At 40.3% G+C, this 20,499-nt stretch overlaps 1 protein-coding gene across 1 annotated transcript in view; it reads left to right on the forward strand.

The window, feature by feature from the left end:
* The first annotated feature begins 7,962 nt into the window (after positions 1-7,962).
* Positions 7,963-20,499, forward strand: part of LOC137496931 (dopaminechrome tautomerase-like) — an 80,808-nt gene continuing 68,271 nt past the window's right edge. Inside the window, exons 1-2 of the mRNA XM_068225032.1 lie at positions 7,963-8,000; positions 15,868-15,912. Coding sequence (XP_068081133.1) covers positions 15,885-15,912 — 28 coding nt within the window. The 5' untranslated portion in view covers positions 7,963-8,000; positions 15,868-15,884. The remainder of the gene's footprint in view (positions 8,001-15,867; positions 15,913-20,499) is intronic.

Here is a 20,499-nt window from a genome sequence, read left to right on the forward strand (position 1 = left end):
ATAAATAATATCTGTTGTCAACAACATACACATTAGATCCTCGCGTGACACCTCTATCTTGCCTACTGACAGATGCTTCCGGCCTTCCGCGAGCGGTGCACTATAACCACCACCAGCTAGAATCGCGCGGGTTCACCTCGCTGCTTGCAACTGGCGCGGTTTACGCGACAAAGCGAGAAGCGGGAAGCGGTGCACTATGGACGTACCCTTACGCATTGCTGCATGTATACAGCCCGCTACAAGACTCTGTTGTGATTGAAATGGGCACAGTGGCGGATGTACTGAAGTACAGCATTAGGTAACCTACTGTGATAATTACAGTATCAAGAAGTAAAGGAGGTTTTTAACCGAAAAGTATTTTATACTGGTTAGGAATATTTTGTAGCTGCGTTATATCGGGTCGTAATTTGAAAATATCTTTTACTGGTTCCTAACTTTGTTCTGGACTTTACTGAAGTAATATCATCATAATTTACCACTTCGAATATAGAATTACGATAAATTCTATAAACAGAAAATTAATATGCTAAAATAAGATATTGATGTATAAATGTGTAAGCATTTCTTTACTTAAAAAATGGCGACGATGGGATAGGAAAAGGTAGGAGTTGGAATCTGCAGCCCCAGCATTTGCCTGGCGTGAAATTGGGGAACGACGAAAAACCATCTTCAGGGCTGCCGACGGTGGGGTTCGAACCCACTATCTCCCGAGTACTGGACACTGGCCGCACTTAGGCGACTGCAGCTATCGAGCTCGGTGTCTTTAAGGCTGCGTGGTATTGCTTGAGCTACTGCTTGGGGGACCATGTGAGCTTCCCACATGGCAATAATACGGCCTCGATTCACCTGTGATAAGATAGGAGCCATCTTACAATGTTGCAGTATAATGAAATGTAGGCCGGAATACACACACTGTGTATTCAGCACTACCTGTTCGCTCCCTGCCCCTCCTTTTCGGTTCTGGGATGGCCTTCAACACTACCCCTTCACTCTCTCCCCTCCTTTTCAGTACTGGAGTGGGATAGTGTTGATTGTTTATGTCGGGACACCATTAATGTGCGTGCGTGTACCTGTATTAAATGTTCATAAAACTATCGAAAAGGGCGGGCAAGACAATGTGACTGCGACATGCACATCAAGACGAGTTATCTCACTTACTTATATGGAATGCTGTGGAGAAGCACGTGTCTTCTAGTACTGTATTAATAAAGAATTCATATGAATAAGTTGGATAGTTAACAATAAGACATATTTCAGCCGTCTTAGACTGTGGAAGAGTGTTCAAAATCGACCTACATGTTCTTCACTCAGAATTTTTCTAATGTTTGACTCCCGGGACCTCACAAATAGTTAATTATGTAATGAAAAGACTAATTATGTCAAAAGAAAATTACCCAGTTGTTTTAAGAAAGAATGTAGAAAGATGTGTCGTGAGGACAATGAGCCGGGCTGGGTGGTACAGACGGTTGAGGCACTGGCCTTCTGTCCCCAATAGGCAGATTCGATCCTGGCTTAGTCCGGTGGTATTTGAAGGTGCTCAAACACGTCAGCCTCGTGACGGTAGATTTACTAGCACATAAAAGAACTCCTGCGGGACAAAATTACGGCACCTCGGCGTCCCCGAAAACCTTCAGAAGCAGTTAGTGGGATATAAAAAATATTATTATTATTATTTAGTACAATGAAAAATATGAAGTAGATAAACTGAACATACATACAGCACATTACAGAAAAGTTGTCACAATTTACATTTAAAACATCCTGAACAGCATCCTACTGACTATAGCTGTGTAAAAGAGCACTCTACTGAATTACTAGTGGGACACCGCCTACCTACCTCATGCCTGTACATTAAAGAGAATGACTTCCCGCAACTTTCTCAATCTCTTTAACTCAGGTCATCCATCACAGAGAACGACAATATGAATACAGGAAAACGTAAGGATAATTCAGAATGTGCTTCATGTGTATGCACTGTATTTACAGCTTGACGTACCAGTCAGTACTTACATACGATGACGCAGGTTACGAAGTTTTTAACACGTATGCCAATGTACATATAAACAACAAAACAAATGAATAAATTGGTAGGAACTCTACCTAGGTTCTCCAATAACTTCTCCACTAATTGAAAATAAACTATCTATATTCTGACCTAACCATAACCTGTACATTAGCATTTCATCAACACACAATACATATAAGGTAGCAACACACTCAAAAAATATTTACAATTGCTTGAAGACTCCCTACATACATTCAACAAACCTAGAAAAAGCAAGGCAGTGAAAAACGACAGTTTTGAGTGACAGTAGTGAGCCCGATGACGAATTATTTCAATGCATATACAATATAAGGTATATCGCCCTTCACTGTTTTTTCGTACCAATACAAATTATCTTCACCATCAACACATGGTATAGCCTATCAATTTTATATTATTCCTCTTTTTTTTTTCCACCGACACCGACACTTGGTTTTAGAGACACTTTCGTTTGTACAAACACACGCTGTTGATCTACTGTATGTCTTCAAACTGGGCCATATATTACAGAAAGTTGCCATGAGACTATGGAAGACCAAGTACACGAATTTAGATCATTACCTTAGCACAATAGTTGTATAAGTACTAACAAGCACACAACAACACTACTCCGTTCGTCCTTAATCAAATGTACACCGCCAAATACACGGTAGATAATATTTACAGTAAACTCATCCAAAAATTGTTCCCGAGTAATAGAAATGTTCACTGAATCGCGTTCTCCCAAAACATAAATAAACTTTTTCATCTTAACTCCTTTTCAATATCTTCAAGCTTGTTCCGGCTTGTCTGTCCAATCATGAGCGAGAGATATCCGTGCAAAGGTAATACGTGGCTATCGCCCTACCACTCCCGAAGTTTGACTTGTGGACTCCCGGCATGACTCACTCAAGTTTTCCTTGTATGATTTCTCAAACCTGGAAATAGCAGTGTTTCCAAAATGCATGTACAAAACAAATTGCTAAAATCTAACATGGAGAACTTTCAGCTTCAAATATTCTTACCTTAATCTACATAAAATGACATGTCCTGACTGACTGACTGACTGACTGACTGACTGACTGACTGACTGACTGACTGACTGACTGACTGACTGACTGACTGACTGACTGACTGACTGACTGACTGACTGACTGACTGACTGACTGACTGGCCGAGCTAAAACTACTGGACAAAAAGAAATGAAATTTTGGTCATTCCAGACCACCATAGGAATGTCTCTCGGAAAGGTTGGATTCCTCGATTTTAAGACTTTGAACGGGTTCTTCTCAGCTTTCTCTATAAGCTTCTTTACTGTTTCCTCAAAATATTTCCTTTTTGTTTCTCTGATCAGCGCTTTGTAGCTCTGTCTTTTCCTGGAGCATTCGTACAGGGAGACTTCACAGGGTGACATTATCGCTGCGTGCAGCGGTTGAATCGTTGTTTCCTGGGCTGGTAACAGGCTGCGCTGAACCAGGGCTAGGCTTGATGTCTTCTATTTCCCGTAGGGCGGTGTCAATGTGTCCATACTGTATGAGCTGTAATGTTTCTGTGATCAAAGGGGTGGATTCCTCGATCGTTTGTATGACCAGTGCTCTGGTCCGCATTATAGTATGAGATGTGGTAGGGATGCTTTGTTGTACCTTAAAGTTTGTCCCTACAGGCATATACTTCCTGGCAATATTCTTCTGTATTATTTGGGCTACGCTTATCACGTGCTTCATATTTGAGAATGCTAAATCGATCGTGCAACTTCCGTTGGGGCAGATGTATGTCTTCTCCTTGAAGGAATCCGAGGACCGCCTTTGACTTAGTGTTGTCAATATCGACTCAGCAATTAATGTATCCAGCGAGTATCACCCGTTCCTGTTGTCCCACCTTCTTGAGTCCAATGCTAATGATATCTATAATATCTTTATTTCTATACCAGGTTGGAAATGCACACATATTATCGAACCCATGCTTGTTTTAACCACTAACATCTCTAGTGTCTTGTATTTCACATCGAACGGGTGGTATCTCGGCTTCAGAAGGCAGGTAATTCAATCGGATAACCTACCTTTTAGTCTCTTCAGGATTAGAACATGAATGTTGTAGAAACCTTCCAAATTCCAGTCCTTCGTGAGAAAGGTTTCCGTTAGGATTACAATGTCAAAGTCTTTCAGTTCATCGATTGGGAACATGCTTAAACCATTCACTGAACCTTCTATATTCCATATCATTGTTCTTATGTTCTCGGTCATAGTTTCCTCCCGTGGGTCGGATCCTTAAATCCTAGTATCTTCGAAAAATATATCGTCGGACAATGATCACTCTCGGCAAAAGTTGCGGATGTTTCACCATGCTGTTGGCTTCGAAGGGGACACCCAGTTTGAACTCTTTGGTCTCGCCCGCTGTATCAGCTCTTCACAGTCTATCTTCCATTCAATTCCATCTTCTTTTAGATGTTCAACCAGGGTATTCTTATCGACGGATATGTGCGGCCTACATAGCGCCACGCCTTCCTATCTCCAGCTCTGAATTTGCTATTTTCAAGTACTTTGGACCCCGTTGTGGTGTGCGCTCCCTTGGACTTCCTCCTTCTTCCTTCCTTTTCTTCCCACTCTCCTTCTTCCCCGAATGTATCCACTTCATGTTGACTAACGATTGGTATATCTACAGTCGTAGGTTCTGTGTTTGCATTTGTCTTCTTAGAATCTACCTTCACCTGTTCTTTACCCTTCTGTACTAAAACCCTGTCTTTCTACTTGAGAGTTCTCTTTTGAGCTTGCTGCGATATTACAGCGGCGTCAATGTTCATATGAGAGTTGACATCTAGCCCTTGAGTTTCCCCAAGATCACTGTTTTCGGTTTCAGGACCGTTAGGACCAATTGGGTGGCTGGTAGCCTTCTCCTTATTCGAGCGCTTAATATAGTTTGAAAATTCTTGGCACAGGGTTGATTTTATCTCATCCCTCAGTAGGGTCGTCACAAAGTTCTTAATTCAGCCTTCATAAATGTCTTGAGCTTTTCCAGCAGATTATCTTCCGCATCTGTAAACTTCAAACTTTTTGTTTTGCATCCGGAACATAGCCAAGTGTGTTTACAGTTCCTCTTTTTGAGGATGTAGAATTCTCCACTTGTAATCCCGCAGCATTCGAAGTGCTGACATCTTTCACGTATTTCGCATTGCAAAAAGTTCACTTCTGAGTTTATGACTTTTCTGCAGATGTCGCACTCGTCCATCAACATGTCGCTTGTATTCCAGTTTAACTTATGATCTCTATGGGATGTCAAAATGGCGGCGTAGTGTTGATGCTCTATGGATAAAATTTCGACTCTCTCTATTCAATGACTTCAAAAATTATCACGCAGGATAACACATACATAAGTATACACCACCACGATAAATTTATTTTTCATCACTTCTGCACTCTTGTGCACTTCTTATGCACTTAACCACTGATATCTTACATCGCGAAACACTCACACGTTTTTCCTAATCCACAGAGTAAACAATATTCCAGATATAAAGTAAGATAGGGTTTGAAACATTCCAATTCTCCTGCACGGGTTTCAAAATTAGTGTTAGATTATAAAATAAATAATCATTCCCACAAAACTGTTTGACGTACGAATTGAGGGAGTATTTCCCAGGCTCAGCCAACAGTAGACTCTCGAAAATTTAAAATCACTAATAACCTTCAGTTTAAAACCGTAGCGAAGCACGGGTATTTTGCTAGTCAGCAATGAAATAATAATAATAATAATAATAATAATAATAATAATAATAATAATAACAGTATGCTGGGGTTATGATATGTAGCCTACCATCACAAGTATGTTGGGCATTCAGCCCGAAGGCTGATTTTATCCACAACAGCTCCCCTGTCAGCTACCATAGATGGTCTAGGCGTCATTGAAGAAACATCCTTGTGAAATGAGTAGTGAATTCGTTTCCCGTTGTTTTCATCTACCAGCCAGAAGTTGCTATTACATATCACTGCAGCAAGCCCAATGAAATACGCGCACTAACTGACTCTATGTGTAACATTTTCATACCATTCATATCAGGAAGTGGTTGAATATGGAATGGCATTACTAACATCGCTCATACCTCAGTCACATTCATGTCGTCAAAGCCAAGGATGAGACTGGAACAGGTCCATGAGAGTGCAAACTTGATCTAGCCCATACCAAAGGACAGTGCGCGAGTGCTCAGTATTTAATCGTCCTCCTAATGATATACTAATATCGTTCTTTAGGGAATCAGATTATTGCTCTGAAGAAGGATCACTGAACTTTCAGTAAACACAGGTGTCTCAGGAGGACTAGTAAATATTTCGAAAGGCAGCAGAATGGACGGTTTCATGTTGAAGAAAAGGTCATATATAAATATGTATGCACTTTGTAGCACGTGTGTGTGCACCCAGATTTGTGTATCGTTACATTTTGCAATTTGCTTTACGTCGCATCGACTCAGGTAGGTGTTAGGGCTAGGAGTGGGAAGGAAACTCTCGTGGCCATAATTAAGGTACAGCCCCAGCGTTTCCCTGGTGTGAAAATGGGGAAAGCACGGTAAAACACCTTCAAGGCTGCGGACACTGGGGTTCGACCCCGTTATCTACCGAATACTAGCTGATAGCTACGTGACAGATCTTTCCTATTTAGCCGGGATGAGTAGCTCAGGTGGTGGAGTGCTGGGCATCTGAGCTCAAGTTGATGGGTTCGATCTCGGACCTGCCCGGTGGTATTAGAAGCTACTCAAATACACCAGCCTCATGTCGGTAGATTTACTGGCTCTTAAAATAACTCCTGAGGGACAAAATTCTCGTACCTTGACGTCTCTGAAAACCACAAAAGTAGTTAATGTAGTGGGACGTAAAAGTATTCTTCTTCTTCTTCTTCTTCTTCTTCTTCTTCTTCTTCTTCTTCTTCTTCGTAAAAGTCTTCTTCTTCTTCTTCTTCTTAATTTTATAAATATCGTCCTCCCTATTTAACAGCCCCTTTTCCTGCGGCTGACGGCCCCACGGTCTAGGGGTAGCGTACCTGACACTTCACCTGGAGGCTTAGGGTTTGATTCCTGGCCAGATCAGGGATTTTTACCTGGATCTGAGGGCTGGTTCGAGTTCCACTTAGCCTACGGGATTGAAATTGAGGAGCTGTCTGACGGTGAGATGGCAGCTCCGGTCTTGAAAACCAAGAATAATGGCCGAGAAGATTCGTCGTGTCGACCACATGACACCTCGTAATCTGTAGGCCTTCTGGATGAGCTGCGGTTACTAGGTAGGCCATGGCCCTTCAGGGCTCTTGCGCCATGGGATTTGGTTTTATTTCCGCCCTATGGCGCTACAAAACTGATGAGGCTTGGCCTACCAAACGACCACTGCTTAGCCCAAAGGCCAGCAGATTACGAGATGACAAGCGGAAGCGCTGCGATTGCTCCCGGCTTTTTAGACCAAGGCGGCCATCTTCCGTCTGATAGCTCCTCAGTTGTCCTAAACTAGGCTGAGTGGATCTTGAACCAACCTCAGAACTAGGTAAAGACCTGTGATCTAGTGGGAATCGAAACCGGAGTCAACTATGTAAATACTGTTAAATGCCAACCTAATCACTTTGAGGACAGAAGGTGGACGGATAACCAAATACGCTGCAACGCGGTTCGAGTCTAGATACAGTGCTTCGCCTACGCGTAAAAAGTAGTCTAACGGGAAGTCATTTTACATTTTGAAGAAACACTCGGTGCTCTTGTCCCTGAATATTTGTAATTTCTTTTAATGTCTATCACGAGAACGATCAGAGACTGTTGTAACACACCATTCAGGTGGTTGATACTTAACGACAGGAAACAAGGTCTCTAGATAAGTTAAAGCTTACCTTTATCACGTTCATGGACAACAGAACGAATGCCCTTCACATAGTAAGAAATTCTTAGTTGTATGTGGTCTTCTGCAGACAGACAATGTTCAGTGCATAAACAGAGGAATAGAAATAACAGGTAATTGTTATTATTATTATTATTATTATTATTATTATTATTATTATTATTATTATTATTATTATTATTATTATTAAATAATCTTCACACAGGAATAACTGTCAATTTATCGATGAATAAGTGTCACGAACTCCCGTTTTATGTTTATATGGAAAGCTTCGCTATGGTTTTAAACACTGAAGACCTAAAGTCGATGGAGTTCCTAGAATATACCCTCGGTATCATGTGTAATCCGTAAGATCAATGAGTGAAACATCTTTTTGGATCTAACCCACATGCAAACACCTCACATACAGAACACGTCAAAAATCGAAACCGACTTTCAACCTATTAGGTCGTGTTACGTACATTTAGTACGTGTTGAAAAGATGTTAAGTCAGTTGTATGTGGTCTTATGCAGACGGGCAATGTTCAGTGCATAAACAGAGGAATAGAAATAATAGGTATTATTATTATTATTATTATTATTATTATTATTATTATTATTATTATTATTATTATTATTATTATTATTATTATTATTATTATTAAATAATCTTCACAGGTTGTGGGTTCTGATTTCACTGGTGTCCTGTTCGCCTTTTTCTATTCTGTACTTAACATCTCTTCAACACGTCCTAAATGTACGTAACACGACCTAATAAGTTGAAAGTCGGTTTCGATAACAATGTGGTCGTGAAAATTCAATATTCAATGTCAATTTTTTTTTTTAAATGTCAGAGATGTATGACAGCAACGGTCATGTTAAATTTCACTTTTGTACGAAGAATGGTTTCCTAGAAGTACATTTTTATTAGGAGGTGTTAAACCCCTATTTAACAACTTTAAGAGTGGATATAGTTCAATCGTCTTCCTCGTGAGCACCTACGGTATAAGGGCGACTATCGTTTGAAATTTGAACTTCCCACGTTAAGGAATGTCTAAGATTCGTTGAATAGTCAGCGAGTGAGTTATTGAATGATACATGGTCCTATAAAAGACAACAGATGACATAATATAGATGAGACTGTTACAGTATAGGCCTAAAGAAATATGTCTATAAGTTTCTGAAAAACTGATTTCCAAGAAAACCGTTAAGAAGAAAGAATTTTTTTTATAGGGTAATTAGTCAAAGGTGTAACTTGTGTACGCATTTCGTGGTCTAATAAGACTTAGAACTTTCTTGGTATACATTTTGTTTGATTTTTGAATTTGTGTTGTTTCTTACAACAGAAAGGGTTATCAACATATTTTACAGTTAAAATTTGACTATACATATTTATTTTATGGTTTAACATCATAAACGTTTGAGGTTATAATGCAATACTGCAAAAACCTAAATAAATTCAAATATATTACACCTCTTTTAATGGAAAAGGGGCAATCACCGATCAAAATTAGAAATCTCTTCAAAGCTTCTTCTGGTTCTTCAGTCGTCGTCCGTGTGACTTGCAACTGTTGGCCAAAATTTACTTCCTTGTAGAAATCAGCACAGTCCTCAGGTACATGACAAGTCATCTTTCTTACGTCCTCAAACTTTTGTTTCTTGATGAGATCTGTTTCGGATGGAAATGCACGAACTGTTATTTTGGAATACAGAATATTAGGTCTAACTTATCCTTACAGTGATTAAATCCTCAGTTAACACAAAACGGTCATTTTTGGCACAAAAAATGGCGTACGGCTTTTAGTGCCTGGAGTGTCGGAGGGCAAGTGTGGCTTGCTAGATGCGCTCTATTGATTGGACGCCCGTAGGCAATCTGCGCGTTGTGATGAACATGAAATAATGATTATGAAGACGACACATACACAAAAACCCCGTGCCAGCGGAATTAACCAATTATAGTTATAGTCGAACATGACTGGAATCGAACCCGGGATCCCTGCGTCCAAAGGCCAGCACGCTTACCATTTAGCCATGGTATTTTTTGCACAAAGGTACCTTTTTAGAATATGCCATTCAGATGATAAAAATGTATTAAAAATCAAACTTCAAGACGTAGAAAAACAAATTGATTTATGCGCTGGGAGATTTTGTATTGATAACATCATCATTCCAAGGTAACTGATCTGAGCAATATCTATGACAGTGTTCCGCTGAATAAACTATGGCCTGGGCGATGACTTTAGATATTAGTCCCTTTAAACAACACGCATCATCGTTATCATCATCACCAAACTATGGCCTACGTTCTTAGCAAATTGTGCCAGTCTCATATTATATGTTAAAGCCTTGAAAGCGTTATACACTGATTATAATTAATTTAGGAAATATACTATCTAATCATCTTCCAGTCACTGAAAGCTGAAGGATTGCTTCAAGGTTGAGCTATAGCACCCACGAACAACAGGAATATAATGCGCATAAGAACCATCATCATTGAAATTAATGACGCGAAGATTTTCAGGTAGTATGGATGCGTGAGCCGAATAAAAGACAACAGATGCAATAATAATAATAATAATAATAATAATAATAATAATAATAATAATAATGATAATAATAATAATAATAACCTCCATCGGGCGCGTCCCATTGGAATTGGGGAAGCTCGCTGGCTCTGCCGCCAGCAGAGTCAGAGGGTAGTAGGGAAATAAAATACAACCGTGAAAAAAAATCTGGTCCCTTGCCAGGGTTACGGCGAAGACTGGTAAATAACCAGAAGCCAGAAAACATCTTGAGACAACCTCTAGGGCTAACAACCCTAGTTGTAAAAGGATGGGTACCCGTCCAAAGCAATGTCAAGTCAAAAAGCATGATGGCACAACATTTCAAGAAACATACCCCAGGGGGTAAATCTTCGGATAAATCCCTCGTCGTGAACGCCACGGCGCACGAGTCTCGTTCGGATTCTGGGGGAGACTCGACACCATGCAAGAGACGAGTCGGAGCGCCTCGGTGTAACCCGAAGAGTCAAAAACTCAGGCCAAAATCTAAAACCTTTCTAGCAACTTTCAACATAAATTCACTTACACAAACTGGCAAGCTGAAAACCCTCACCAAAGCTCTTCACGAAAATCAGATATCCATAATGGCCCTACAGGAAACAAGGTACCCAGATGAAGAGATTTTTGAATCCGAAGGCTACCGATTTTTCAAGAGCAAAGCGCAAAGAGGAATCCTCAATGGAGCTGTGATGTTTGGAACCGCGTTTGCTGTTAGAACCAAGATCCTTAAATCGGTTGCAAATTTCGAACCTGTGAATGACAGATTGTCTATACTCACAATTAAATGCGCGAACAAAACCTACGGCCTAGTTAACGCACATGCTCCTACAAACGATAAGAACAAGTCTGATCCAGACGAAGTTGATAATTTCTGGGACCTACTGGATGAAAAATTAAACAAAATCTACAAACACCATGTCAAGCTTCTTTTGGGTGACTTCAATGCCCAACTAGGTCGTGAACAGAAGTACAAGAAAGTTATAGGAAATTACCCTGCTCACAAAAGAACCAATCCCAACGGCAAAAGACTGGTGTCCATTTGCAAAAATCACAACCTGCAGGTCATGTCGACCCACTTTCGCCATCTACCCAGAAAGCAAATGACTTGGCGTTCTCCCGTCCAAGTTCTCGGAGAGTTCCAAATTGATCATGTTGCAATCTCCAGGAGAAACTAGACCTGAGATTATGAATGTCAAGGTAAAGAAAGGCATCAATGTGGCCTCAGATCAGTATATGTCTCTTATCAAATTCAAACCAATTCCCGCAAACACAAGGAAGACAACCAAAAAGATCACACGCTTCGACAATGATAAACTTCGGCAAAGGGTCGAGGAGTTCCAGGAGAAGGCTAGACCAAATGACTGTGACTTTAACAACGCCAAAAGTCTCCTTGTTGAGGCCGCCAAAGAGGTTGCAGAAATCAAGAGAAGCAAAAAGCATGCCTGGTGGAATGGTACCTGCGAAACTGTCCTCCAAGAAAGACTCAATGCGTGGAAACAGTACTACTCTACGAAATCAGAAAATGATTGGGAAACCTACAAAACCCAACGTGCCCAAGCAGCTAGGGTGTTCAGAACTGAGAAACGTAAATACGAAAAATCTCTCACTGAAAACATAGAACAAAACTTTAGGAAGAATGAAAGCAGAGAGTACTACAGAGCCTTCAAACGCAAACTCACTGGCTATAAACCACCATCTCTATGCTTTGAGCGAAAGTGCGGCATACTGGCGACGTCAAATGAAGAAAATTGCAGCATTCTGGCAGATTACTTCAAGAATTTACTTAATTGCTCTAAACCGCAAAGCGCCATTGAGACCAAGGAACCCTTACTCAGGTACCCAGATTCCAGACCACCCGACAGAGATGAAATCAAGCGCCACATTGCCCGTCTCAAAAATAACAAAGCGCCGGGGGAAGACTCAGTAGTAGCAGAACTACGGAGATATTCCCCAGAGGAATCACTTGATATCTTGCAAAAGAAAATAGAAGAAATTTGGAACGAAGATTGGAAAATAGCTTTAATCCATCCATTACACAAAGAAGCAGCATGAAGAACATCAACAACTACAGAGGAATATCTTTGCTACCCGTGACTTACAAAATTCTATCACTTGCCATCCTGGAGCGTTTGGAAGCACAAGTCGAACATCAAATAGGTGAATACCAAGGAGGGTTCAGAAAAGGTCGCTCAACAGCTGAACAGATCCAAAATCTCAAAACGATCATCAGATATTCTACACTAAGGTCCAAGCAGTATGTGTCTGTCTTTGTGGACTTTAAGAAAGCGTACGACTCCATTGACCGGGAAGTCCTGCTAAACATCTTAAATGAATTTGGAGTTGATTTGGAACTGCTGGCATTAATTAGAGCCACCCTGATCGATACAAAATCCAAGGTGAAGTTCCACGGATGTCTCCCGCATTCCTTTGACATCAAAACAGGAGTCCGACAAGGTGATGGGCTATCCCCGATACTCTTAAACTGTTTTCTTGAAAAGATCATCAGAACCTGGCGGGTGAGATTACAGGAAACCAACTACAGTCCATTGAGAATAGGAACCAAATCGAAGGGGATCGCAACAGACTGCTTAGCATTTGCCGATGATATTGCTGTTCTCTCAAACGACATAGAAACCGCTAGAGCTCAAGTTGAAATATTAAAGGAAATTGCCGAACAAACTGGTTTGCAGATATCGTTTGAGAAAACAGAAGTAATGACTAACATCAAAAAGGCTCCACCAAAACTGCATACAAAATACGGGGACATCACCCGAGTAGACAAATTCAAATACCTGGGTGAGATCATCATGAAGAATGGACTGGACAGAGAAGCACTTCAGGAGCGAGTACCGGTACGTAAACTGGAAATAGCCTACCAAACATCCCGCAGAATCTAAACAAAAAATGCATTCCCCAAAACACCAAGACACGTCACTATGAAACAGTTCTGAAGCCATTAGTTCTATATGCAGCCGAAACCCTGTCTCTAAATGCCAACAAAGGACTCCTTGAAGAACTGGAGAAAAGAGAACGCAAAATTGTGAGAGGAATCTTGGGATCAAAGTACAGAAATGGAATCCATCAAAAGAGATCCAACAAGGAAGTCTACAGCAAAATAGAGAAAATTACCGACACAATCAGAAAAAGACGGGCACGATTTTACGGTCATCTGAAAAGAATGGGCGGAAGAAAGTTAACTAAAGAAATCTTTCACTTTTTTGATTCAAACCCCAAAACCACAATTCCCTGGTTTAGAAATACCAAAGAATACCTGCAAATGCTACATATCTCAGCTGAAGACGCCCTTAACAGAGATCTCTTCCGCAAGAAAATATTGACGAACGGGCTAAACTGAGACGAGCAACCGAAGAGAAGACACGGTGCCCCTTGGGCAGAGGCGCGTAAGCATGCCCACTCACAAAGAATGAGGGAAATTTGGGCTCTAAAGAAGGCCAAGTTCAGTGTCAAATGCAGCAAGACTTAACGTGGTCCTTGATGGCCCCTTCGAATTATATATATAATGCAATTTAAATAAAATTTAGAGTGGTTTATCGTATCTTAGTCTCCATACTCTCCTAACACTTAGGTTCATTTGTGTATTGTTAATTTATTATTATTAACATCACTGTTAAACTTTTGTGAACATATTTGTAGAAGAATTCCCTTGAATTCTGCTGTCATTTGTATTCTTCTTTAGTAACAGTTATTAATATAACCAACTGTGGAAAGTCTCAAGACACTATTTCAAGGCTTAAATTACTGAATTTATCTGCCTTGTCGTTTCAAGGAGAGCTGATATAAAAACACACATATACATGTCTAGGATTTGTTTGTTTGTTTGTTTGTTATAGCGGAAACCATTTATTTTCAGTTTCGAATCATTTAATTTATAACTGTTAACTTCTTCAGTCTGTGGAGACTATTTTATAAATAAAATTTAGAAAATAACTTAAAAGAAAACTATAATAATAGAAACAACTTAATTAAAATAGAATGACATGTCTCCTTCTTGAATGAACATCATCAGATTTAATTAAATCACACACTTTTGTAATATAACTTATGAAATGATTAATATTATTGAGAAGTGTAAAACCATTTAGTTTAAAAACCAATGTCCTCTCTTATAATTGTTGAAATGTTATAACTTATATTAATGAAGTACTATTCGTGTGGTTCTCTCCTCACTGGTCCACCTACCTCCGTATTACCTATGTTTATCCATTGATCTCCATTTGGAGCTGTCACCCTGGTGGTAATTTCCCTATCAATTGTTTACCTAGTATTTTCTTTAATGATTTCAAAGAAGTTGGAAAATTTTCAAAGATCAATCTTGGTTAATTCGTTGCTGTTCGGGCAAAAGGTCATATCATATCTGGTTCCCAGCCACGTGTGGATATTTAGTCCATCACAACAATATTCGTTGTGTTCATTTTCCTACACTTACGTGTAATGAAAAATGAACCTTACCGTACCGCACTCTAGGAATGTGTGTTTGCGCGACTTAGTTACGCACTCCTACACTATAATATGCTTAAGATTCATTTTCCTTTACACGTTAGAATACGAAAAGGAACACAAGGAAAATTGTTCTGACGGACTGCATATTCATATCTCGCTGCAAGGCGTGACCAGTTGATAGGAAGAGCACTGTGAGATATTACCTTTTCCCTGAACAGCGACGAATTATTACTCTCCCTCGTTGCGCAACATCGCACGCGTATGTGGACCCGTGAGAAGAGAAGAACCAACTATCTATCACAAAAATATAATATCCACCTTTGAGGGTTATTTTGTTTTATCTACAATCCTCCACGTAGTCCTCGATACACATCAAACTTGAATGTAACTAGGTAACCTATAATTAATTAGGGCATATATCAACACGACATCAAAACTTATACCCTGTCTTGGTGGATTTTTTAGGATTATACAGTCTGAATGTGGAGCGGCCATAGTGTATTGGCCGGTGTTCAAACCACTCTTTTTTAAAAACATAACAGTATAGTTCTGTGCCATGCGCTATGCGCGTTTGATTCAATGTGCCGAAGTTTAATACCGTTGACTTCAGTGTGAATTATTACCTTAATAACTCAATGGCAACAGCAAAAGAGTCCAGTATTACTCCTCAGTCTGAAAACAAACTAACATTTGATGGGGTATGATAGCTGAGTGACATCGTCACTAGCGTCTAATCGAGGAAACCTTGATTCGATTCCCGACTAATGAAAGTGGGAGTTTGGAAATGGAAAGTCAAGTCTCAGCGATTTTAATTCCACTTAATATTGGAAGTCCCATGGCTATGATCAATATACTACAATGATATACATTTTTAACAAACTTCTAAAACATACTAACTAAATAAGGAACTAAGAAATGCGGAATTATTGTTATTATTTCTTACTGTTATTGAAATCAACAAATTGCTTTCTTCTTTCAGATACATCAGCTCCAGGGATGGCGTTTTCGCTTTCCGGTTTAGCCCGTACGTACTGTATACTCTACAAGCTTTGGTCAATATATTAACTATGCAGCATTGGTAATGAAGTACCATTTTGTTTTAATTACTAATGGGAATTTTCTCTCATTCCAATCCTGTTACTACTAACATATTTGTTGAAATTGAAATGCGTTGCGGTGTGACTTATATTTATAATACGTCAATTCCATGCCCACCCATTATCGTAAATTACCGCTTGCATTATTGATGTTGTCCTCGTAACAAATTTAACCCATGCATTCCGGATATGATTGCTGCGAAATGGACCTGAATGAGTCACGAAAAGTTATAGAAATTGCTTGGGTTTAACTATTTGTTTCTTCAGATGGCGATGATAGCAATAATTGCTTAATGGCAGCCGGCAGATATAGTTCAGTGCCTGTGCGTTAAATTTTGATGGCTGATCGTTCAACTTACAATTTTCATAAGCTGGTCCTCTGGCTATGATGTGTGTTCCTTCTGTTTGTTTGTTCCCTTTGCTTAGACTATCAAGGCCTTTAGTTAAAACATGTCACTTCTGGAAAAGCTGCGTCAGTGGTTCAGGAATTTATTTATTTATTTATTTATTTATTTATTTATTTATTTATTTATTTATTTTTATTTGTGGAAGTAATACACCCGAAAACAGCAGTTCGAGGGTAGAAGGGATAAGAGAGGTTTGTATTGGTGGCTATTAGGAGTTCCAAGTAATAGGGGATGGGTAGGAAGTGAGAATAAGGATAGATGTGTATTATGTGGAGGAGAGAGGTGGACGGACCTGCATATATTCAATCAATACCGAGCTTTGGAGGAGATAAAGATTAAAATGCTAAGTAAGAAGGAGATGGATAAGGTAGGGAAAAAGTTAGAAGATGGCATCTTGGTTATGTAGAGAGTGGGAGAAAGGAAGGAGTATAGCGAAATTCTTAGGGTACGAACATGCCGAGTGGATTACTCCTCACTCAGTGCTCATAGCAGTGCTCTTCACTCATCATTCAAAGGCGCACATACCGGTTAGGAGACCCTCGCTCTTTCTTCATTAATGAGGAAAAGTTTTCCATCCAGTTATGATTGTGCAGCATTCACGAGAAGATAGGGTTGTGTTCTTTATATGTAATTTTGTTTCGTGAAAATGTTCATACTCCTCTGTATACATAATAGTACTGGGCGAGTTGACCGTGCGGTTAGGAGCGCGCAGCTGTGAGCTTGCATCCGGGAGATAGTGAGTTCGAATCCCACTGTCGGCAGCCCTGAAGATGTTTTTCCGCGGTTTCCCATTTTCACACCAGGCAAATCCTGGGGCTGTACCTTAATTAAGGCCACGGACGCTTCCTTCCCATTCCTAGGCCTCTCCTATCCCATCGTCGCCATAAGACCTATCTGTGTCGGTGCGACGTAAAGCAAAATAGCATACATAATAGTTAAGTGTAGTAGCAGAAGTGATGATGAACTTATGATAGCACGCAAACTGTACTTGATTTCAAGTTCTGACAGAAGATACAGCGCACATCCAATTAATTAGAGAAGGCAGAGATTGGGTGAATTCCATCATTTATACCAAGAAGTGAAGAAAGACCCACAGAAATGTTACGACTATTGAAGAATGTCAATGCAAACATTTCAGTATACGACTCCTTGGCTGAATGACAAACGTTGATCCCTTCGGTTCAGTGAATCCCGGGTTCGATTCCTGGCCGGGTCGGAGATTTTATTGGCGACATTAATTCTTCTGGCTCGGGGATTGGTTATTTGCGTTTGTTCCAACACTCTCCTCTTCATATTCAGACAACACACCATACTACAAACTACCACCGAAACACGCAATAGTAATTACATCCCTCCACATAAGGTTGACGTCAGGAAAGGCATCAATCCGTAAAACAGGGTCAGTCAACATGTGTGATACGGTTCGCATCCGCGGCCCCCACAAGGTGAGGCAAAAGGCGGTAGAAAAAGAAGAAGAATGCAGACATTTCAATATTTGCTGAAGGGAATTGAAGGCAATATGAAACCACGGAAGTACAGCAGCTATCATGTCAGTCATATTTGCATTGAAGAAGAACTGGTCATTACAATAACGTAAGCAGTAGTAATATAATATTATTCTCCACTTCAATAAAGCAATCTGTACTTCATCGAAATATTAAATTTACTGAGTATAAGGATAATATTCAACATGGTTATTTTACCTTCAGTGAACGCAGGCCGATAATATTATGAGTAGGCGGCCGTGGCCTTGAGCCAACCAATCACAGAACAGCGCTCAAGAAGCACATCGCTCCAAAATCAAACCGATTTGATCCTTGAGGGAGGAGCGGAGAGAAGAGGGATGAGTGAAGTGCCGGCATGAACGCTACTATTGAAATGTATGGGTTTGTTTTGCATCTCTCAACTTCCTGTGTGAAGACACAGGAGTGATGAGCGCTGAGCGAGGAGTAATCCACTCGGCATGTTCGTACCCTTAAATGTGGCTAGAGCTAGATTTTTTTAAGAAACTGAGGGAATAACAGGGATCGTTCAGATAAAGTGCTGTGTGGGGGAATGGGGAAGGCATTATGTTCAGAGAAATGGTTATCCGCCCTGAGCAGATGCGAGAAGGGTATCATGGTGACCATGATATCAGAGAAAGGGGCAGTAGTGTTAGGGGAAGTGGGGAGAGCACCTTGCCCTCTTGAATGGTGATGCACCCGGGGCAAGTTGTTGGGAAGTAGATCGAGGAGTAGTAGTATGTGAGTATGTGAGATATTTAATATATGAGTAATATGAGAGTAGATGTGTTTATGAAAAAATTATGTAATAAAGGAAAACCTGAGAGAATTAGGTATGAGTGGATTAAAAGGGGAGGTTGAGTAGGCCCTGCGAGTAGTGTAAATATAAGAAGTAGGTATATAGTTTAAGTTTATCGTTGATGGCTGAAATGACGCTTAGTTAGAAAATAGTGAATCAAAGTTGTGAGAAGACTGATTGAACTAATTGTCTTGGAAGGGAAAACTGTTTGTTTGCGTTGATGAGGGATGTAGAATGAGTGATGGTTGATGTTTAATTCTTAAGTTTAATAAGATGGAAAGAACTGGGAGAAGACTGAGTGAACAAACTGATTGGATAAGAAAAAGGTTTGATGTGTGTAAGTGTGGTGCTGTAGATTATTGGTTTGTTTAGGTGTAAAGTCACAAGTTAAACATGATGGGAATAACTGTGAGAAGACTGAGTGAACGTATCGACTTGGAATGGCAAACTGTTTGTATGTGTGTATGTGCGGTGTGGTAGAAAAAGGGTTTTGTTTAGGAGTATATGTGTTGAGGAGGTGATGAAAGTGAATGTGTATGGAATAAAAAAATTATGAGAGCTGAAGTGGGTAGTGTAGTAAAGTAGAAAGGGTTGGTAAAATGAAAATTGTGAAAGTATTTTATGGAGAGTTAGAAAAGATAAACTGTTATATTAATGTGAGATGTAGCTAGCGGGAGTAGCGCGAGAGAGGAGAGCGTGACGTATCAAGGGAAGACGGAGGGGTGGGCCTGATCCATCCCAAGGAAGTTAGGCTTAAGCATGTCTGCATGTGAAGAAAAAGGAGAAGGAAGGAAGTGCACTGACAATGGATCAGAGTAGGCGTGACGTGCACATTGGGCGAAAGAGTGTTGCAGGCCGTATGCTGGTCCGGTTTCCACCGCAGGTAGCTTGCCAAGCAAGAGAAGGAAGGAAACACATTGTCAGCAGGGGTCGGTGAGATATGGTATCCGTTCTCACCTGGCGAGGCTGGTGGCGGCGTCAAGGGTTGGTTGGCGTGTGTTCCTTTCCGTGGATGACACCGCGACCAGCCTACTATATATATTTTTTTACTTTTATCTATTTTTTGTTTTTTCATTAGTTTTTTAGGTGTTGGGTTCGAGTTCGGTGATTAGGGTAGTTTGTAGTATGGTGGTATCCTGCACGTGTGCTGGCTATTTGCGCACATGTGGGATGATACGGAGTAGATGTAGAGGTAGTTAATCTAGTTAAATAGCTTTAGGAGGGTTGTAGTGGTTACTTTTATCTTTTTGTCTTTATGACCTGTAAGCCGATGGTGTATAGTAGGGTGGGCAATAAATATATGTATGAATGAATTTTTATTTATGAATTTATTTATTGTGCTTCAGACAGGTATAAACATAATTATGTGAAACATATATACACATGTGACCCGTTGCGTGCAAAGGGGTTTGAAGCCGGAGTTTTCATTTTTGATACTTTTTGGTTCTAAAATTAGTATTAGACACTGGACATTACAGCTTTTACTATTTTTCTTACCAACTGTACAAGGTTTTCATGACATCAAGTGGCGAAGATTCGAATTGTTGCACACCGCCGTCTCGATCCTCTTATACGGCCTGCTCTATGACACTCTAGTTGGCCCACGAGAGTTGGAGCCTGACATTTAAGCGGTAAAAGCTGTAACTACGCAGTACGCTGCGTTGTCATAGTTAACTTCATCTGTGGCATATCACCCTTTCATACCGGCTGAGTTTTTAACAAAATATGTAGGCCTAATGCAACTCAATATTCTTTGACTCGTTCCTACGCTCGTGCTACTAATTCCAGCATTTAAGACAGAACACG

This window comes from Anabrus simplex, chromosome 1, assembly GCF_040414725.1.
Source record: "Anabrus simplex isolate iqAnaSimp1 chromosome 1, ASM4041472v1, whole genome shotgun sequence".
Classification (NCBI taxonomy): Eukaryota; Metazoa; Arthropoda; class Insecta; order Orthoptera; family Tettigoniidae; genus Anabrus; species Anabrus simplex.